Source organism: Canis lupus, chromosome 17, assembly GCF_003254725.2.
Source record: "Canis lupus dingo isolate Sandy chromosome 17, ASM325472v2, whole genome shotgun sequence".
Taxonomy (NCBI): Eukaryota; Metazoa; Chordata; class Mammalia; order Carnivora; family Canidae; genus Canis; species Canis lupus.
In genome coordinates this window covers 54,896,332-54,915,035 of record NC_064259.1, presented here as the reverse complement: position 1 = coordinate 54,915,035, position 18,704 = coordinate 54,896,332, and the positions used below count along the sequence as shown (strand labels likewise).

The 18,704-nt window shown below is 34.5% G+C and overlaps 1 protein-coding gene across 7 annotated transcripts in view; it reads right to left on the bottom strand.

Moving 5' to 3' along the window:
- Window positions 1-18,704, bottom strand: part of MAN1A2 (mannosidase alpha class 1A member 2) — a 213,141-nt gene that overhangs the window by 96,128 nt on the left and 98,309 nt on the right. For all 7 annotated transcript variants that reach the window (XR_003139521.3, XR_003139522.3, XM_025453390.3 and 4 more), the window contains exon 7: window positions 4,020-4,143. Coding sequence is in view for 5 of the 7 variants with exons in the window: in XM_025453390.3 (XP_025309175.1) it covers window positions 4,020-4,143 (124 nt within the window). In the remaining 2 variants the exon portion in view is untranslated. The remainder of the gene's footprint in view (window positions 1-4,019; window positions 4,144-18,704) is intronic.

Sequence of the window (18,704 nt, the reverse complement as noted above, 5' to 3'; positions counted from 1 at the left end):
ATATATTAAGAAGTTAGAAAATTTCCCAGGGGCTTTATCTGCAACTATAGATTGGATGGATTTTTTTCAGTGCTTACAAACAAAGGCACAAATGTATTCTATTCCTTGTATTCTTATTTGAAAATGTTCTCTTTACATCTGAAGGATAACCTGTTCGGTATATAGGACTTGGGGAAACATCTTTGCAGAACCTTATATATATTTCACTATTTCCTGTGCTTGAGCATAACATGCATCCTTTTACGACAAGGTCCTAGTCAGCTTTCTATTGGGTGGACCTTGTCATCAAGCAGTTTTAGGACTGGGTTCACGGATGCTATCTTATCTCTGCTTTTTCAAGGCCAAGATCAGTTCTATGTATAACAAGTCCAATCCGAATAATTCTGAGAACCAAGGTTAGTCAGTCTGAAATGATACTGTTAGGAAAAATGAAAAATCACATTCTTTTGTCTTCTGAAAACTATGCATACACTGCATCCTCTCCGCCTCTTCCACATCTATCATTTCCTCTCAGAATCTTTTTATCCAACCCTTTCCTAAGGTCTATACCTTTATTACCTTGTCTCAATTTTGTCTTTACTATATTTTGTCTTTCACTAATTTTGTACATCATAATATTTTTAATACTTCCTTTTTTATTACTTCAAAATGGCCTTCATTTTTGGTGATAACTTTTTCTTGTAATTTGTTACTGATAGCACATCTTACTATCTCTGAGCACTTGTATTTTTGTTGATACACTTGTTTTACAGAGAGAAGGGCTCCATCTTCCCTCTCATGGTGATGTTTGGTCATGATTTAATTGCTATTTTCTGAGAAAGATTTTTTGGTCATCACTTATATATCATGTTCCTTCCCTCTTTTTCTGATATCTTTGTATAAATTCTCTATCTGTTCTATTTGATGAATTACTCACTACTATTTTCTCTGAACCAGAACTTATTATTCTTATTGACATAAGAGTTTTGACATAAAAGGCGAGGAAGAATCCTGATGCCTTTACTTCTCCCCAGATAACTGACACTAGCCATGCAACACTGCTCATCAAAGAAAATCTGTCATTCATTCTCTTCCCTCACCAAAATCTCCTCAGAATTCTGTTATTTCAGCTTCTCAATATATCATGTTTAGTGGGGTCCAAAGAAGCACCCACCATCAGCCAATGATCCTGTTCTCAATGTTGCTCAAGAGGACTTTGGTTTTATATCTCAAGACATACAACCAATTTCAGAGAATTGTACTCTACTGGCTTTTTATTTTTAAAATATGCAGCCACAAATATCCTCTCATTTTCCAAACCTCTCTGCTCTTAATGACCTATGCCAACCTTTCTTCCTATTTTGTGATATGAAATATCAAAAATCTCTTAACTTTGTTTAAAATGGTATTTACAGTTCTGTTTCTCCTTCCTGTCACTTTTAGGAGATTCCTAGGTTTTAGGTCCTCCACTTCGGAAATACTATGCTAGATTATCTTCATTTTGCAAATTTATCACCTTTTGAAAATCTTTATGCTTTTTCTTCATTTCCACTTGCTTTTATTCCATGTCAGTAAACAAGTCTTCAATTATGCATAGTCACTTTTGCTGTTTTTCATTTATTCATTACAGAAATATAGCATTTAAGGTCTCAATTTTTCTTCAGTTCCACAATTATTTTATAATTTTATTATTTGTTTTGTATCATTATTTGTTTTGAGTTCTAATTTTTACTGAGTTCAACTGCTATTATTGTATAAATTACTCACAGTGACTTTATGAAACTTGACAATGCATTCTTTATCAGTCTTTTAATGCTATTTAACACCATGCTTTTGTTACCCATGCTGCAGTATGTTTGCCTACTTGGCATGCTTTCCTTTCTCATCCTGCTCACATTGAACAGGGTCAGTTCTGACCTGAAATTTGGCTTGATATGGAACTTTTGAATTGTCCCTGAACTCCTTCCTACTGTGTGTCTTGGGGGGGGGGCGGGGGGTATTCCTTCCCTCCTGGACACAATTTGAGATCTGAAGTACTAGTGCTCAAGAAGGACAGTGGCAAGAACCCCTCTCTGGTGCTGTGGACAGTTGTATACTCAATACCTCCAGCACTGGTCCCCTCTGTGAGATTAATGGGGAATTTGTTGACTTGCTTTCCTTGCCCAATAAGGATTCAGTACAAGGTGGGAAACAGACTTAAGTACTGTGCCAGAAATTTTTTACTTTTTTTTTTTTGTTTTGGTTGTCACATACTAATGACATGAGACTGCAACCTTTCCTCCTCTCATTGCTGTTGAAAAATTTTTGCTGGTCTTTACTATTTTTGTTGTTATTGTTCATCTCATCAGGAAAGGAAAAATCCTGTGGTCTGGCTCCATTGCTGTCTTTACCTGAAAATTCTTCTCCACTGATGAAATAGTTCATACACAAAAAGGACTATATATAGAATCTATATAGATTCTACTCACAACCCAATTAAGAAATACAACACTACAAACATCTTTGCTGCTCTGCTTATGCATTCACACATCACTGTCTTTGTTCTGTCTTCACAGTCTTTAATTTTATGTTCATAATTGTCTTAACTCTACTGAAATCACTTTTGAATTCCTAAAGAAATATATTATTCAGCTCTGCTTGTTTGAACTTTTTAAAAAAGTTGTATCATATTCTTTTTTTAAAAAGAAGGAAAGAGACAGAGGTGTGGGAGGGGCAAAGAGAGAGGAAGAGAGAATCTTAAGTAGGCTCCACACCCAGTGCAGAGCCCAAAGTGGGGCTCAACCTCCTAACTCTTAGATCATGACCTGAGCCAAAATCAAAAGTCTGACACTCAACCAAGTGAGCCACCCAGGGGCCCCATATGTCACTAATTGGTAAATATAACTTAAATTTGTTTATTTTTCCTGCTGTATTGAATTTTATTATATATAAATTGCAAGTACAAACAACGTTTCTATGTATATGATATAAATGTGCATATCAAAGAATGGAATTGCTGGGTCAATACATAGGGTATTATGTATTTTAAACTTTATTACATTTTTCTTTTAAATTTAAGTCTTTAATATTCCTCAAACTGTTATAATCTACAATGTTACACTTGTCATGTTTCCACATGTATGTGGATCTATTTAAGATATATTTATTCTGTTCATCAGTGTATTTGTCTTTATGTACCAATACTTCACTGTCAGTGTTAATAACTGGGTAATGCAAACCCATTCCATGTTTTTCTTCAAGGGTGTCTTGAATTTTTTTCTTCTATATAAATTCTACAAGGGTCTTGTCAGTTTTTTTTTTTTTTAAGAAGCCATTAAAGTTTTGAGTGGCACTGAATTGATGCTACAGAGATCAATCTAGAGAAGAATAAATTTTTTATGATATTCTTTAGCTATACATGAACATTAACAAACCTCTCCACTTATTTAGGTCCTCTTCATGTCATTCAATTGTTTTGAACTTCATTTTATCTTTTGTTAGGTTTATTTGTAGGAAATGTAAACTCTTGTTCCTATCACATATGTTTTTGTAAATGATACTATCTATAGCTGGTGCAGAGAAATGCTGTTGATGTTTGATATCTATAGTGATTTTTTATTCAAAATTATATATGTGATTTTTTCCTAATAATTTAAATACAGTCTAAATTACTATTTTAGGTAAATAATCATGTAATCTGTGCATAATCCATCTTTTCTTTCTCCCTTTTCAATTCAATTCAATTATTTCTTTTACTTTTTGTTCATTTTGTTTTTCTTACCCTTCCATGCTGGCTAGGAACACTGCAGCACAATGCCGAACAGAACGGACTTTTTAGAAACCTACTAGTGGTTACAACTTCTCAAATAACAGTAAATATTTTAAGTAGAAAGGGTATTTCTTTAGATAATTAAAAAAAAAAAAAAAAAAAAAGAAAGGGCCAGAGTCCTGATTAACACATTTCTAGAAAGGCAAACATTTTCCTAGCATTAATCAAATCTTTTATAAATCTTAAAGAACTCTTTTATAATAATCAAAGAAAAGAAGGTAAGAAAACTAACCTTTTTGTAGTAAACTGGGTCCCCTGTCAAGTAGCTGAGGTGGACAAACTCCATATGCAGTGTACCAAATTCAGCAAGAATGCTGCTACCTGCAGATGCCCAGCCCCAGTTTCGCCCTACTCCACTGAATGAAAGCAAAGGTAAAAGGAGACAGAATTGGAAAAAGACCAAACATTTTTTTAATGAATACGTAAACTATAATTCTCTTAGAAATTATATTTAACACAATAGCTTACTTATATCTAAATTTATTATTTTAAAAAATTTTGAATAGGTAATACAGCTAATGTTTTAAAAATCAAAATATAGAAAAGTATATAGTATATGTATTTCACCCCAGAAATCTCATCTCACCCACCTAGCCCCACAGATAATCACTTTCATGTTTCTTATGTATTACCACAGAATTTTTATGCATATATAAGCAATCCAAATATATACCCTTTATTAAACAAAATATAACAAAGTACACATACTGCTTGTTATTTTGTATTATACTCTTAAGATGTACTGCAGTGGATTTCCATATCAGTTCATAAACAATTTTTTTATACACTGCACAGAATTCCATGATACTAATGATTTTTCAATTGGAATGCCCCATCCCAGAGGCATGTGAAAATGTGTTAAAGCATTCTGAGTTGTATCAAATTTTGAAGGTACAATTAGCTTTTTTTTGTGCTAGGGCCAAAGATATAACATGACCAATAACGGTCAGCACAATGTCATACAATAAAGAACTGTCCTGTCCTATATGTTGATAGTACTAGTGCAAAAAACAAAATTATGAACAAACATAACTAATCAATCATCTGTTGGTGGTCTTTTAGCATTTTTCTAATATTTTGCTTTAATAACAACTTTCACTGTGAATAATCTTATGTACATTTCTTTTGTATAGATATATTTCTAGGGTATCTTCCTGCCTTTTTTCAGTCTGCCTTTTAATTTATTGGAAGCTAGACTATATAAATGAAAAAGCATAGACACTTTGAGCATTATATTCTTCCTAAAGCTTAAGTTTCTTCTAAAACACAGGATGCGTACAGGTAGACTTACTCAGGTTTCAGGCTATGCTAATGATAGTCTATTTCTATTTCATCTCTACTCATCTCTACTTCTAGGGAATGCCCTCTGGGATCTCAGCTGGAAGTGTGGCGTGTGACTAAGTGCCCTTTACCTTGGCAGCCTTTAACACTAATTTCTGCCTCCCCAGTACCATGTGGCTGTTAATTTTTTTTTATTTGCCCTTAAGCCACCATCTTCTGTTTTCTGCTGGGTTTCCTTGAATCTTGCCCCATGCATGTAAAACTGTAGAATCAGCTAACAACTTGAGGGAAATTTGTACATAAATATAGGCTTTTCCTCTGCAAATCCCTCCTGTCTTTTGAGATTTTGTCTTTCATGCCTCTGGCAACTCTAAGACCTGACTCTAAGACCTGTCTCCTCTAACCCAAATGACCACCACTTCAGGTATGGCCTTTATGCCTGCACCATGATTTAGCTTCAGGGAACAAGCCAATGTTTATATGGAGATGACTTTCTCCTAGGAAGTCCTACCTGAGTTAGTTGCTCTCCAAGGCCATCAAACCATTTTGTCTAGCTTTTATGATTGGCTTGGTGAGAGGATCAAACTAACACAAGGTATTCCATGGTTGAATTGGAAGTCTAGATTAATTACTCAAATAGCAGAGTTCATGGGTTATTCCTATAAGAACTCTAAACCATTCTCCAAGGTCTTTTCTACTTTTAGGTGAAGTAAAAATGTCTTTCTCTTATTTTATATCCACTTGTATACTGCCAATTCAATATATCATTATTATTATTCTGTCCTAAAAACATTAAAAAGTTAATTAAGACATTGCTACCTTGCTTAAAGTTCTTTAATTGTTTGGTGCTATTTTTACATGGTCTTTGAAAATATGATAAGCAAATACCACAGATTTTTTTGTAGCAAAGAGTGAGAATGAAGGAAGAAATACGGATAACTACACAGACCAGTCATTCATTTCCAAATATTAAGAGTCTACTATGCTCTGAGAGATACACTAATGAACCTGACATATAACATTGCTGCCTCTATGCTAAACAAGACCATTTTAAATGGTGATAACTGTTATAAAGAAAACTTAATAGAGAAATAAAATATTGAGTACTAATGACAGAAGTTAAAAGAAAAGCTCTTTATGTATAACATGAGAGCAATTGTTTCTGAAGTGACACAATTTGCACTGAAAGCTACATTCAGAAAGGGAGACAGAACATGGAAGACTCCTAACTCTGGGAAACGACTAGGGGTGGTGGAAGGGGAGGAGGGCAGGGGGTGGGGGTGACTGGGTGGCGGGCACTGAGGTGGGCACTTGACGGGATGAGCCCTGGGTGTTATTCTGTATGTTGGCAAATTAAACACCAATAAAAAATAAATTCATTATTAAAAAAAAAAAGAAAGCTACATTAAGAGAAGGAGCCAGTGATGAATACATATGGAAGAAGAGAATTCCCAGTAGCAGAATCATCAAATGCATTGACCCTGAGGAAAAAGGAAAGTGGCTGGTATGGCTAAGAGCTGAGGAAGGGGAAGTGAATGATAAAGGATGAGATTATAGAGATTATAACTAGCTCCCTAACTAGGTATAATCTAGACTACTAAAGAATTCTGTAGGTCTATGCTAAATTTAAATTTTTTTTATTCTAAGTGTGATGGAATGTCATGGAGGATTTTAAGAAATGTAACATCGTATTTAAGGAATAAAGCATACTATTTAGAAAGATTACCCAGGCATCAGTATGATGAATGGATTACGGTGTGGTCAAATACAAACACAAAGTCCCTAGGAAGTCTAACAGCTTATTCTTCCCTATGAAAACCTTCTGCCCAAAGGTCCCAAATGAAAGTTTCATTCAAAGTGCATTTAAACAGTTTTCAAAAAACTAAATTCTAAACAAGACTTTTCATGTAGTTTACACATAACTTCATGGGAACAATCTAAAATGTTAAATTTGGTACCTATCTATATTCCAATAACTCAGAAAAATATAACACTGATAAGGACAGAACACTGATAAGGACAGAACAGCTCCTACTATAAAAAGGTGGTAAGCCTGGGGCACCTGCAAGGGCCTTTGGCTCAGGTCGTGATCCCAGAGTCCTGGGATGGAGTCCCACATCAGGCTCCCTGTGGGAGGTCTGCTTCTCCCTCTGCCCATGTCTCTCCCTCTTCGTATCTCTTATGAATGAATGAATGAATGAATGAATGAATGAAAGAATAAATACTTTAAATAAATAAATACTTTTTAAAAAGGTAATGAGCTGACAAAAACAACCAGATCATAATTTCATGCAAATGCTGTAATTTTTAACTAGTCAAAAATAAAAAGTATAGATATTAAAATGTACACATATATAAATATGATCTCTCTTGACTGAACACTAGCAACTAGATTTTAGAAATATTTGACAAGACAAATCAACCTAAGTGTCCAATATCATATTAAATTTTTTTGATAATAAGTTTATATTGTTTTTATTTTGTTCAAAGTCTGTTAAAAATCTTTAATCAATGAGGTCAAGGAATGAAATAAAGTTTTCAGTATATTGCAGTTACTAATAACAAGGCACATGAACAGGCTGAGGTTGACATTTATCTTAAAAAAGTAAAGGAGGAACTCAAAAACTAAATGATGAAACCTCAAACAATGTATAATTTTTAAATGGGAATATCTTGACTTAGAGGAAGATTCTTGATGGAGCTCCTATTTTTAATTAGATTTATATTACATAATTCAGTGGAAGAAATTTGAGAAGACCTATGTTTCTGCATCACCTAAATTAGAAGAAATACTAAAGTAAAATAAAAATAGAAGTTTTAGGTGTACCTGGGTGGCTCAGTCAGTTAAGTGTCTGCCTTCAGCTCAAGTCACAGTCCCATGTAGGGCTCCCTGCTCAGTGGGGAGCCTGCTTCTCTCTCTCCGTTTGCCCCTCCCTCTGCTACTCCCCGACTCATGTTCTCTGTCTCTCCCTCTCATATTAAAAAAAAAATCTTAAATAGAAGTTTTATATCAAATTATCCAATTAAAAAATGGGTAAAGGACCTGAATGGACATTTTTCCAAAGAGAACATAATGATAACCAACAGACACATGAAAAGATGCTCAACATCACTGATCATCATGGAAATCAAAACCACAATAAACTATCACCTCACACCTGTCAGAATGGCTAACATCAAAGACAGAAGAAATAACAAGTGTTGATGTGAAGAAAAAGGAACCCTTGTGCATCACTGGGAATGCAAACTGGTATAGCCACTATGGAAAACAGTATGAAGTTTCATCAATAAGTTAAAAAATAGAACTACCCTATGACCCAGAAATTCCACTACTGGGTATTTAATCAAAGAATATGAAAACACTCATTCAAAAAAGATACATGTACCCTTATGCTTGTTGCAACATTATTTACAATAGCCAAAATAGGGAAGCAACCCAAGTGTGCACTGACAGATGAATGGGTAAGGAAAATGTGGTGTGGGCAGCCCCGGTGGCTCAGCAGTTTGGCACCGCCTTCAGCCCAGGGCCTGATCCTGGAGACCCGGGATCAAGTCCCACATCGGGCTCCCTGCATGGAGCCTGCTTCTCCCTCTGCCTGTGTCTCTGCCTCTCTCTCTCTCTCTCTGTCTCTCTCTGTCTCTCATGAGTAAATAAATAAAATCTTTAAAAAAAAAAAAAGAAAATGTGGTGTGTGTGCGTATATGTATACACATACCCACACACAAAGGAATATTACTCAGCCATCAAAAAGAATGAAATCTTGCCATTTGTGATGATATAGATGGAGCTAGAATGTATTATCCTAAACAAAATTAAGTCAGTCAGAGAAAGACAAATACTGTATGATTTCACTCATATATAGAATTTAAGAAACAAATGAACAAAGAAAAAAAAGACAAAAACCAAAAACTCTTAAATACAGAACATTGGTGGTTACCAGAGGAGGGATGGCTGGGCAGATGGGTTGATAAGCACTGAGAAATGTATAGAACTGATGAATCATTATAATATATACATGAAACTAATATAATAATGTATGTTCGTTATACCTGAATTTTAAAAAACAGAAGTTTTATGTAGAAAGTACTCTGAACAAAAGCAAAAGAATGGCATTTGTGAAAATACCTGGTCTAAAATATTAACACATTTTAACATGCAAAAATTTAGAAGTGAGAATATACTGCTTTTGAGCAGAATTTGCTCTGAGCAACTGTAGAGAGAATACTTTCTCAAAAGCATATAAGAGTCAACTGAAGGTATCAATAATTTTAAATCTAGATAAATGTATAAGAATATAGGTATATATTCATTTAGAATTGGTTTAATTCTGGAAAATCATTTTTTAATTGAACTATTTGAAAGATCACCCACTAAAACTAATTTGACAGTCTTTAAATATTTCAAAAATTAACTTATGTTAGCTCCTCCATTCACTGTTAATTGTACATTTATAAATAATAAACTTTTTGGTTATCATCATTACATAAAAGTTATCATAACACGTGAAAGTTGTAACACATTTTTAAAATTTTGTAAAATGTCAACATTTTCTCTATGACATCATTTAAGTGGCAGCAGTTTTTTTTTTTAAGATTTTATTTATTCATGAGAGAGAGAGAGAGAGAGAGAGAAAGAGAGAGAGGCAGAGACACAGGCAGAGAGAGAGAGAGAGAAAGAGAGAGAGGGGCAGAGACACAGGCAGAGGGAGAAAAGCAGACTCCATGCCAGAAGCCCGATGCGGGACTCGATCCTGGGACTCCAGGATCACGCCCTGGGCCAAAGGCAGGTGCTAAACCGCTGAGCCACCCGGGCTGCCCTCTCTTTCTGTGTCTCTCATGAATAAATAAATACAAATCTTTAAAAAAAATTTGCTTACCCAATCACCTTCCTCTTGAACACTCAATGTGTACCTATGTTTCTGTTTTCATGAAACATGCTATGATAAATACCATTTCATATAGGTCTTGCTTAGTAGATGCTTCCAATTATATCTATACACTGCCAGAGGTGCAAGTACAGAGTCAAAAGGGCTTCTGATGTTTTAAGGGCTTTAGATAGATAGTGATAGATCCTTCTTCAAAGATGCTGGATACAAGGAAAGCTGCGATATAAGAATGATCTTCGGGCAGCCCCAGTGGCGCAGCGGTTTAACGCCGCCTGCAGCCCAGGGCCTGATCTGGAGACCCTGGATCGAGTCCCACGTCAGGCTCTCTGCATGGAGCCTGCTTCTCCCTCTGCCTGTGTCTCTGCCTCTCTCTCTCTCTCTCTCTCTCTCTCTCTGCGCATCTCTATGAAAAAAAAAAAGAAAGAATGATCTTCCTCTCATATCCTTATCCACAAGAGATGTTACATTGTTTTAAAAAATTAAAACCTTCCTTACTTAACAGAAATGGGTTTACTTTCTGGGTTTAGCATGCAATGGGTTTAATTTTTATTTTAATATGAAATCTCATTTTTATTACATTTTCACTTAATTGGGAAGAATGGAAGGGCCATATAGTCAATGATTTAAAATTCAAAAGATATGAAACAAAATATAGAGAACAAACTGATGGCTACCAGAGGGAAGTGGGGTGAGGGAATGGGGGAAATAGGTGATGGGGATTAAGAAGGGCACTTGTCATGATGAGCACTGAGTAATATTTGGAACTGCTGAATTACTATACTATACATCTGAAACTAATAACACTGTATGCTGATTATATTAGAATTTTTTAAAGAATTTATTTATTCATGAGACACACACACACAGAAAGGGGGGGGGGCAGAGACACAGGCAGAGGGAGAAGTGGACTCCTCACAGGGAGCCCGATGCAGAACTCAGTCCCAAACCCCAGGATCATGCCCTGTACCAATGATAGACGCTCAACCACTCAGCCATCCAGGCGTCCCTGATTATACTAGAATTTAAATAAAAACTTTTTCTTAAAAAGACAGGAAACACAACACAAAGTAAAAAATCTCCCTCTAAGCCCAGTACTTCTTCCAATCAGTTCCCAGCTCCAAAGCCAATCTTCTCATTTTCTCATCTATCCTTTCAGAAAATGTCATACCTACATAAGCATAATTAGATTTATTACAATAGGGCTTTACTTTGCATGTTGATTGGTCATTTCTATTTTTAATTCTGTATTTTTCCAAACATTCTAATATTTTTTCGAATGTAATAAATAGTGTTTTTCAATTATAGATCAATGGTATTTTTTGTTGTTACTTTTTTTTTTTTTTTTTAATATACCCGTCAGCCAAGCCTAGGATCTGGTTTATTTATTTTTCTTTTCAAAGAAACACATTGAGGCATAATTTTATTCAAAAATGCATCAATTCAGGCATACAGTTCCAAGAGTTCCAGCAAATAAATACCCTGGTGTAAGAATCAAGCCAATCTCTCCAAAACCTGTCCTCAGGCACCTTCACAGTCAAATCATACTTTTCCTTCACCCAGTCTCAAACAAACCATTAATCTATGTTCTCTATTATTAGTTTTGCATGTTCTAGAATTTCATGAGAACATAATCACATAATATATACTCTTTTGCATTTGAGTCTTTCATGCACCCTATCTCTGAGATTCATCCATATTGCCATCTCAGTCATTCAGTTCTTTTTATTAGAAGTTGGTGTTCCACTGTCTGATTACAACTACTTAGTTATGCACCTTTTAGATAACTGTTGGGGTTTTTACTGGTTGGGGCTATTATGAGTAAGGCTGTTATGAACCTCTGTTCAGACATCCGCTTTCATTTCTATTGGGCATGTAAATACTTTAGAAGGAAAATTTCTGGGTCATAGAATAACTCTATTTTAACTGTATAAAAACTATTCTCCAAAATGGCTGTACTATTTTATATCTTACCAACACAGAGGTCTATTACCTTGCTTTTTTGCTACCTATTTTTTACGGTCAGTTCTTTAGTCCTCTTTCCTGCCGTCATTTGGATTGAGTAATCTTTCATATTTCTGTTTCTCCACTAGCTTATTTTTATATGTGTGATTGCTTTACGGATTACAGTTTGTACCATTAACCTATCAGTTTACCTTCACACAGAACACCTCTTCGCTTGTAAGGAAACAACATGACAACACTATACTTTCACATCGTCATACCCTTTGTGCAAGTGTGGTCACACACTTCTCTTCTATGTATATTACAGACCTCCAATGCAAAATAGCCAGTAATCTTTAAAAAAAAAAAAGTAAGCCTTTTATATTTATTCACATATTTAGTCTTTTATCTGCTTTTCATTTCTTTATATAGATCTGCCTTTCCATCTAGCATCATTAAATAAGTTCCTTTAGCATTTCTGTTAATAGAGGTCTGCTGGCAATAAATTCTCTAAGCTTTTGTCTAAAAATGCATTAATTTCACTTTCAGTTTTGAAAAATATTTCCAATGGTTAGAGAATTCTAGACTGACTTTTCTCTTTCAGCACTTTCAAAATGCATTCCATTGTCTTCTGGCTTTTACTGCTTCAGACAAAAAGCAACTGGTACTTCTCCTTGCTCCCTGTGCATAATGTCTTTTTTTCTGTGGTGGTAAAAAAATTTTTTTCATGATTTTCACCCATTCATTATGTTTCTTCATTTTACCTTGCTTGGGTTTCTTCAAGTGTCTAGAATCTGTGGGTTTATAGCTGGTCGTCCATTTGGAAAATTTGGGGCCATCCCTTCTTCAACTAGTTTTTCTGCCACTATTCCTGGCCCCTACCCCCAACCACTCCATTTATATGTATTCTACACATTTGATATCGTCCCACAGGTCATGGGCTATGCCCCTTTCATTTTTCTTTCTGTTTTTCGGTTTGGGTAGTTTCTAATGCTAGGTCTTCAAGCTCATGGATTTTATCTGATGCACCATCAAATATGCTATTAATAAGCTGGTCAAGTGAATTTTTAATTTCATGTATTTCTAAGCACTAGAAATTCCTTTATAAAATCTCAATTCTTATTATGTTCATACTTCTTTAAACCTCTGAGCATACCTATAATAGCTATTTTAAAATCCTTTACTGCAATCTCCATCATCTATTATTTGCGTATATGTTTCTACTGACAATTTTTTTCCCTTCTGATTTAGGTCATATTTTTCTGAATATCCAAATTTTATTTTCTTCAAGAATTTTCAATTTTCTTTTGACGGTTAAATAACCTGTGGACAGTTTAGCACTTTCAAGGACTGTTTTCAGGCTTTGCTAGACAGATCTACAGTTGTCTTTACTCAGCTAGCTTAGTTCTTCACCAGGGCATGACCTTTCTGTACTTTCAACCTATATCCCTAGTATTCAAAGAGGTGTTTTAATTTTTAACTAGCCAATCTATTCAACTCTTTTATTATTCTGATAGTTTGTCAATTGATCATTTTCTTTTTCTTCCAGGAAAGCAATCATATGATCTGTTATTATAATTTTATCTTCAATCCATATCTTCGCTTTATCCCTTTTTTCTTATTTGGTTATACTTGTTAAAATCTCCAGAAAAATGTGAAATACTTTCTGGTTCTTGATTTTAATGTGGCATCTCCAACAGTTCATTAACTCTTCTGTTTACCAAAGCTGTGCAACTTCTATGCTTTTTATCATGTTAGAAATCTTTTAGTGCCTAGACACTATAAATAAAATCATTCTTTCCATTTTCCTGTAGAATTTATGCTCCAAGAAAGTCCCAGTAAAATTTAAAAGGTTGAGCATTTAAGTGAACTTATAAGTTGAGAAGCTATATGAAAGCCTTAAACCTCCTACTAACAAAGGACAAAATTTAAATAAATGAAAAGACAATAAATTATAGGAAAGGAAGATTTCATGTAAAGATGTTAATATCTAAATTTAGAGCAAACCCAACTATAGAAGATCAAAAAATGAACTAGACACAATAATTCAAATGTTCATAAAAATAAAATAAACATGTGAGAACAGCTGATACTGAGAAGCAGGATACTAAAGGGACCAGTACAACCACACAGTAATTATAGTAAAGTAATTAAATCAATGTAGAGCTAAAATAAACACACTAATTAATGCAAGAGAAGAAAGTCTAAAAAAACAGATTCACATTTGGAAATACTTCTTATATTTCATTATATTTTATCATAAAATTATGACTTTGGTAGGCATTGAGAAGTTACTCAGTAAGTAATGTCAGAGCACTAACCTAAACATCTCAAAAAAATAAAGTTCAATTTTTATCTTCCTTCCTAAACCACAATAAATTCTAAATGGATCAAAGGTATAAAAGAAAAATCAGGGGATCCCTGGGTGACTCAGTGGTTTAGCGCCTGCCTTTGGCCCAGGGCACGATCCTGGAGTCCCGGGATCGAGTCCTGCATCGGGCTCCCGGCATGGAGCCTGCTTATCCCTCTGCCTGTGTCTCTGCCTCTGTCTCTCTATGTCTATCATGAATAAATAAATAAATAAATAAATCTTTAAAAAAAATCAAACCATTACTGTACTAGATAATATGTTAATCTTTGAAGAAAAATCTCCCATAAATAATAGCGAAAAGTATTTGCAACATATATGACAAAGTATTGATTTAGCTAATATACAAAAAGATCTTAAGGATTCATTTTTTTTAATACCCACTAGAAAACAGAGAGGGATATAAAAAAAGCTTGTACTGAATAAAATATACACAGCTTCACCCAAAAATAAATGAAATGAAAATTAAGATAAAGTTTCATTTTGTACCTATCTGATAAATAATAATAAACAGTATTTGCAAAATGCTAGGTAACTCTTTGATCCAACATTTCTACCAAAGACATACCAACACACATACATGTACACATGCATACACACACACACACACACACACACACACACGATTCCCATATGAAGGACATTTCTCCTAGCATTTTTTAACAGCAAAATTCTGGAAATAATCTAACAGTTCATTAATATCAGATTCTTTTAAAATTAATTATGGTACTTGCATAATCATTATTATAAAGTTCTTAAAAAGAAGGAGGTAAATATACCTAAGTGCTGATATGGAATAATTTTCAAGACCTACTGATAAATGAAAATGACAAGTAAACAATACATACATATATACAATGACATCTATGCATATATAAGTACACCGAGTATCTGGAAGGATACACAAGAAATTGTAATAGTGGCTTCCCTAAAGGACTAGGGGTTTGGAACTGAAGGCTTACTTCGTAGTTGAGTACATGCTATTTCAATACAAATATATACCCAATATATGTACTTCTTTTTCTTAAAATATCTAGCTAAATAAAAAGAGAAAAGAAAGTGAGGAGGAGAAATGGGGAGAAAGGGAGGGGGATCCCTGGGTGGCTCAGCGGTTTAGTGCCTGACTTCGGCCCAGGGCGCAATCCTGGAGTCCCAGGATCAAGTCCCGCGTGGGGCATCTGCATGGAGCCTGCTTCTCCCTCTGCCTGTGTCTCTGCCTCTCTCTCTCTCTCTCTCTCTCTCTGTCTATCATGAATGAATAAAATCTTAAAGAAAAAAAAAAGAATTGTTGTCTTAGGAGAAGGAAGAAGACGGTAAGAAAGTGAATTCTGATGCCTACTTAGAACCGACAGAGTGGTTTAACAAAAATAGGGTCATATACTTGTATATGCTGCTCTTTGAATTAACATGTCAGAAGTATTATCTTTCTTCAAAAATTCACTTTCAGAACATTATATCAAATGGCTGTGTCACATTCTACTCTATGGATATCCCACTCTTCTGATTTTAACATTCATTCTATATTCTGGTAATACTGAATATAAACTTCACTGCTATGAGCATCCTTGCAATTAAAGTTTTGTAAATACTTAACAACTACTTCGTATTAAGATAAATTTCTAGAAGTGAATTTACAAGGTCAATTTTCAGTTTCTGAAACCTACTGCCAATCTATCTCCCAAGTTACTCAAATTTCCAATTCCAACAACTATATGTAGTTCTCATTTCTTCACTATGCCAGCCTTAAATAATTCCATTTTTTGTCAGTTTTCTAGGTAAGAAAATACAATCTTATTTCAAATCTCAATGTTCTTAATTATTAAAGTGGCTGGAGATTTTTTTGTTTTGAATTACCCATTCATGTATTTAGGAACTTTCTAAATAATTGGTGGGTATTTTTCTTAACAGTCAGTAAAAGCTATCTATATATTAAGAATGACACTCATTTGCTATCAATATCATTACTATTAACACTGTTCTAGTTTGTTACTCCCTTTAAATTTTATTCGTAATGTTTTACAATAGCTTTAAGTTCAACATGGATGAAAAATTCAAGAGAAGCAAGCATTTGTTTAAAATTTAACTATTTCCTGAAGTAAAAACTTTGTTAAATGCCTGTTTTCTCTTTGTCTCTTTGATTGAGCTCTGCAAATTTTAAGGTATGCAATCTTCTGTTTTAAAATTCCAGTATAGTTAGCATACAGTGTTATATTAGTTTCAGGCAGGTGTACAATATAACAATTCAACAATTCTACACATTACTCAGTGCTCATTGTTGTAAATGCACTACTCTTAATCTCCATCACCTAATTCACCCACCATCTACCCACCTCTCCTCTGGTAACCAGTTTGTTCTCCATAGCTAACAATCTGGTTTTTGGTTTGTCTCTTGTATTCTTTGTTTGGTTTTTAAAGGCCCTAATTTTTTAATTACTTACTCCTTCCTGAATAAGGAGAGATCAATCCAAGCCAAGTATTTATCCAAAATCACAATAGACAATTTCCCCCTTAAAAAACCTTCACTGAACCCTGTATGATAACAGAACTTCCTTCTGGAGTCAAGCTGAAGAAACTCAGTGGCACAGGAGTTTGAAGTTATATGGAGGATACCAAAATTGTTGGCTAGGAAACATCACCTCTGTGTGGTTCCTTCTGTTCTCTTTTTAATGGAGTCTTCTATATATGATTTTCTGCTGGCCACAGATGTTATTCTGCATATTCGGTTTAGCTTCATTCATTGTGCTTTTGCCAATCATGTAAGAATCATACCATTGTTTATGAGTCTTCTGTCTGGGATAGGTGTTATCTGAATGCAGTCACCATGTTAAGTGTTAAGAAAATGGTGGTGAACAAAACAGGCATGTTTCTGTTGAATGGACATACACAGCAAGAGAATTCAATTTAATTGTAGAGGTTAAGCAATATTGCCTTTGAATGTTGCCTTCAAGGCAAAAACTCCAAAGAAAGTGCTTCCAGTCTGTTCCATAAGCTCACCCTCCAGATGTAAAGTAGTCTTTACTTATGCCCTATGTAGATCTTGTGACTTTTTCAGAGAAAAGAATTTCAAATACACTCTCAAGCTTTTCTTTCAATCTCCTGATAATAAAATATATCTCAGCAACTCCAAGGCAAGCTTTCCAGTTAAAGGTTAAGCCTCTTTACAGAAATGGTATTTCTGCCCTTTCAAAAATCTCCTTAATTAAAGGATTAGCTGAAGCATTTGGAGGTTCATATATACTGGTTCTCTCTACTTCATCACCAGCCCTTCCTCTAAAAGCTCAATTTTCTCCCCTATATTTTCTCATCTCTTATAGTTTCCCATCCCCACATCTGTTTTTTGGTTAAATTATTTCCTCTACTCAAAATGCCCTATCCATCTGTATTATCTATTGGTATCACACTCTTTAATAAAAGCAAATCAAAGTGCTCAATGAAAACTCTCTGATCTCCTTAAATAAACATAAACTTCCTTTTCTCTGATGATCTCATATCATGTTGACACTAGTATCTTCTACTTATAATATTCAGGTACTTGTCATGTGTCATTCCACTGAATATCACAATGCAGCCCTGGCTTGTCGTCTGAAAGTAAAAACTCAATGAAATCTGTTGTATTTCTATACACCAAAAATGAAGCAGCATAAAGAAAAATTAAGGAATCGATTCCATTTACAATTGCACAAAAAATAGTAAGATACCTAGGAATAAACCTATGAACAAGGTGAAAGACCTATACTTTTAAAACTATAAAACACTGATGAAAGAAATTTAAGATGACACAAAGTCATGGAAAAACATTCTATGCTCATGGATTGGAGGAACAAATACTGTTAAAATGTCTATACTACCCAAAACAATCTACATATTTAGTACCATCAGTATTTTTCAGAGCTAGAACAATCCAAAAATTTGTATGAAACCACAAAAGATCCCGAATAGCCAAAGCAATCCTGAAAAAGAAAAGCAAAGCTGGAAGCATCACAGTTCCAGACTACAAGTTATATTACAAAGCTGTAGTAATCAAAACAGTATGGCACTGGCACAAAAACAGACACACAGAGCAATAGAACAGAACAGAAAACTCGGAAATGGACCCACAACTATGTGGTCAATTAACAGTGCTGAGAAAATTGGACAGCAACATGAAAAACAAACTGCACCACTTTCTTACACACTTATTATTACACCTATTATTCTTACATATTCAATAATAAACTCAAAATGGATTAAAGACCTAAATGTGAGACATGAAACCATAAAAATCCTACAATAGAACACAAGCAGTAACTTCTCTGACACTGACCATTACAATTTCTTTCTAGGTATGTCTCCCAAGGCAAGGAAAACAAAAGCAAAAATAAACTATTGAAACATCATCAAAATAAAAAGCTTCTTCACAGTAAAGGAAATAACCAACAGAACTGAAAGGCAACCTATGGAA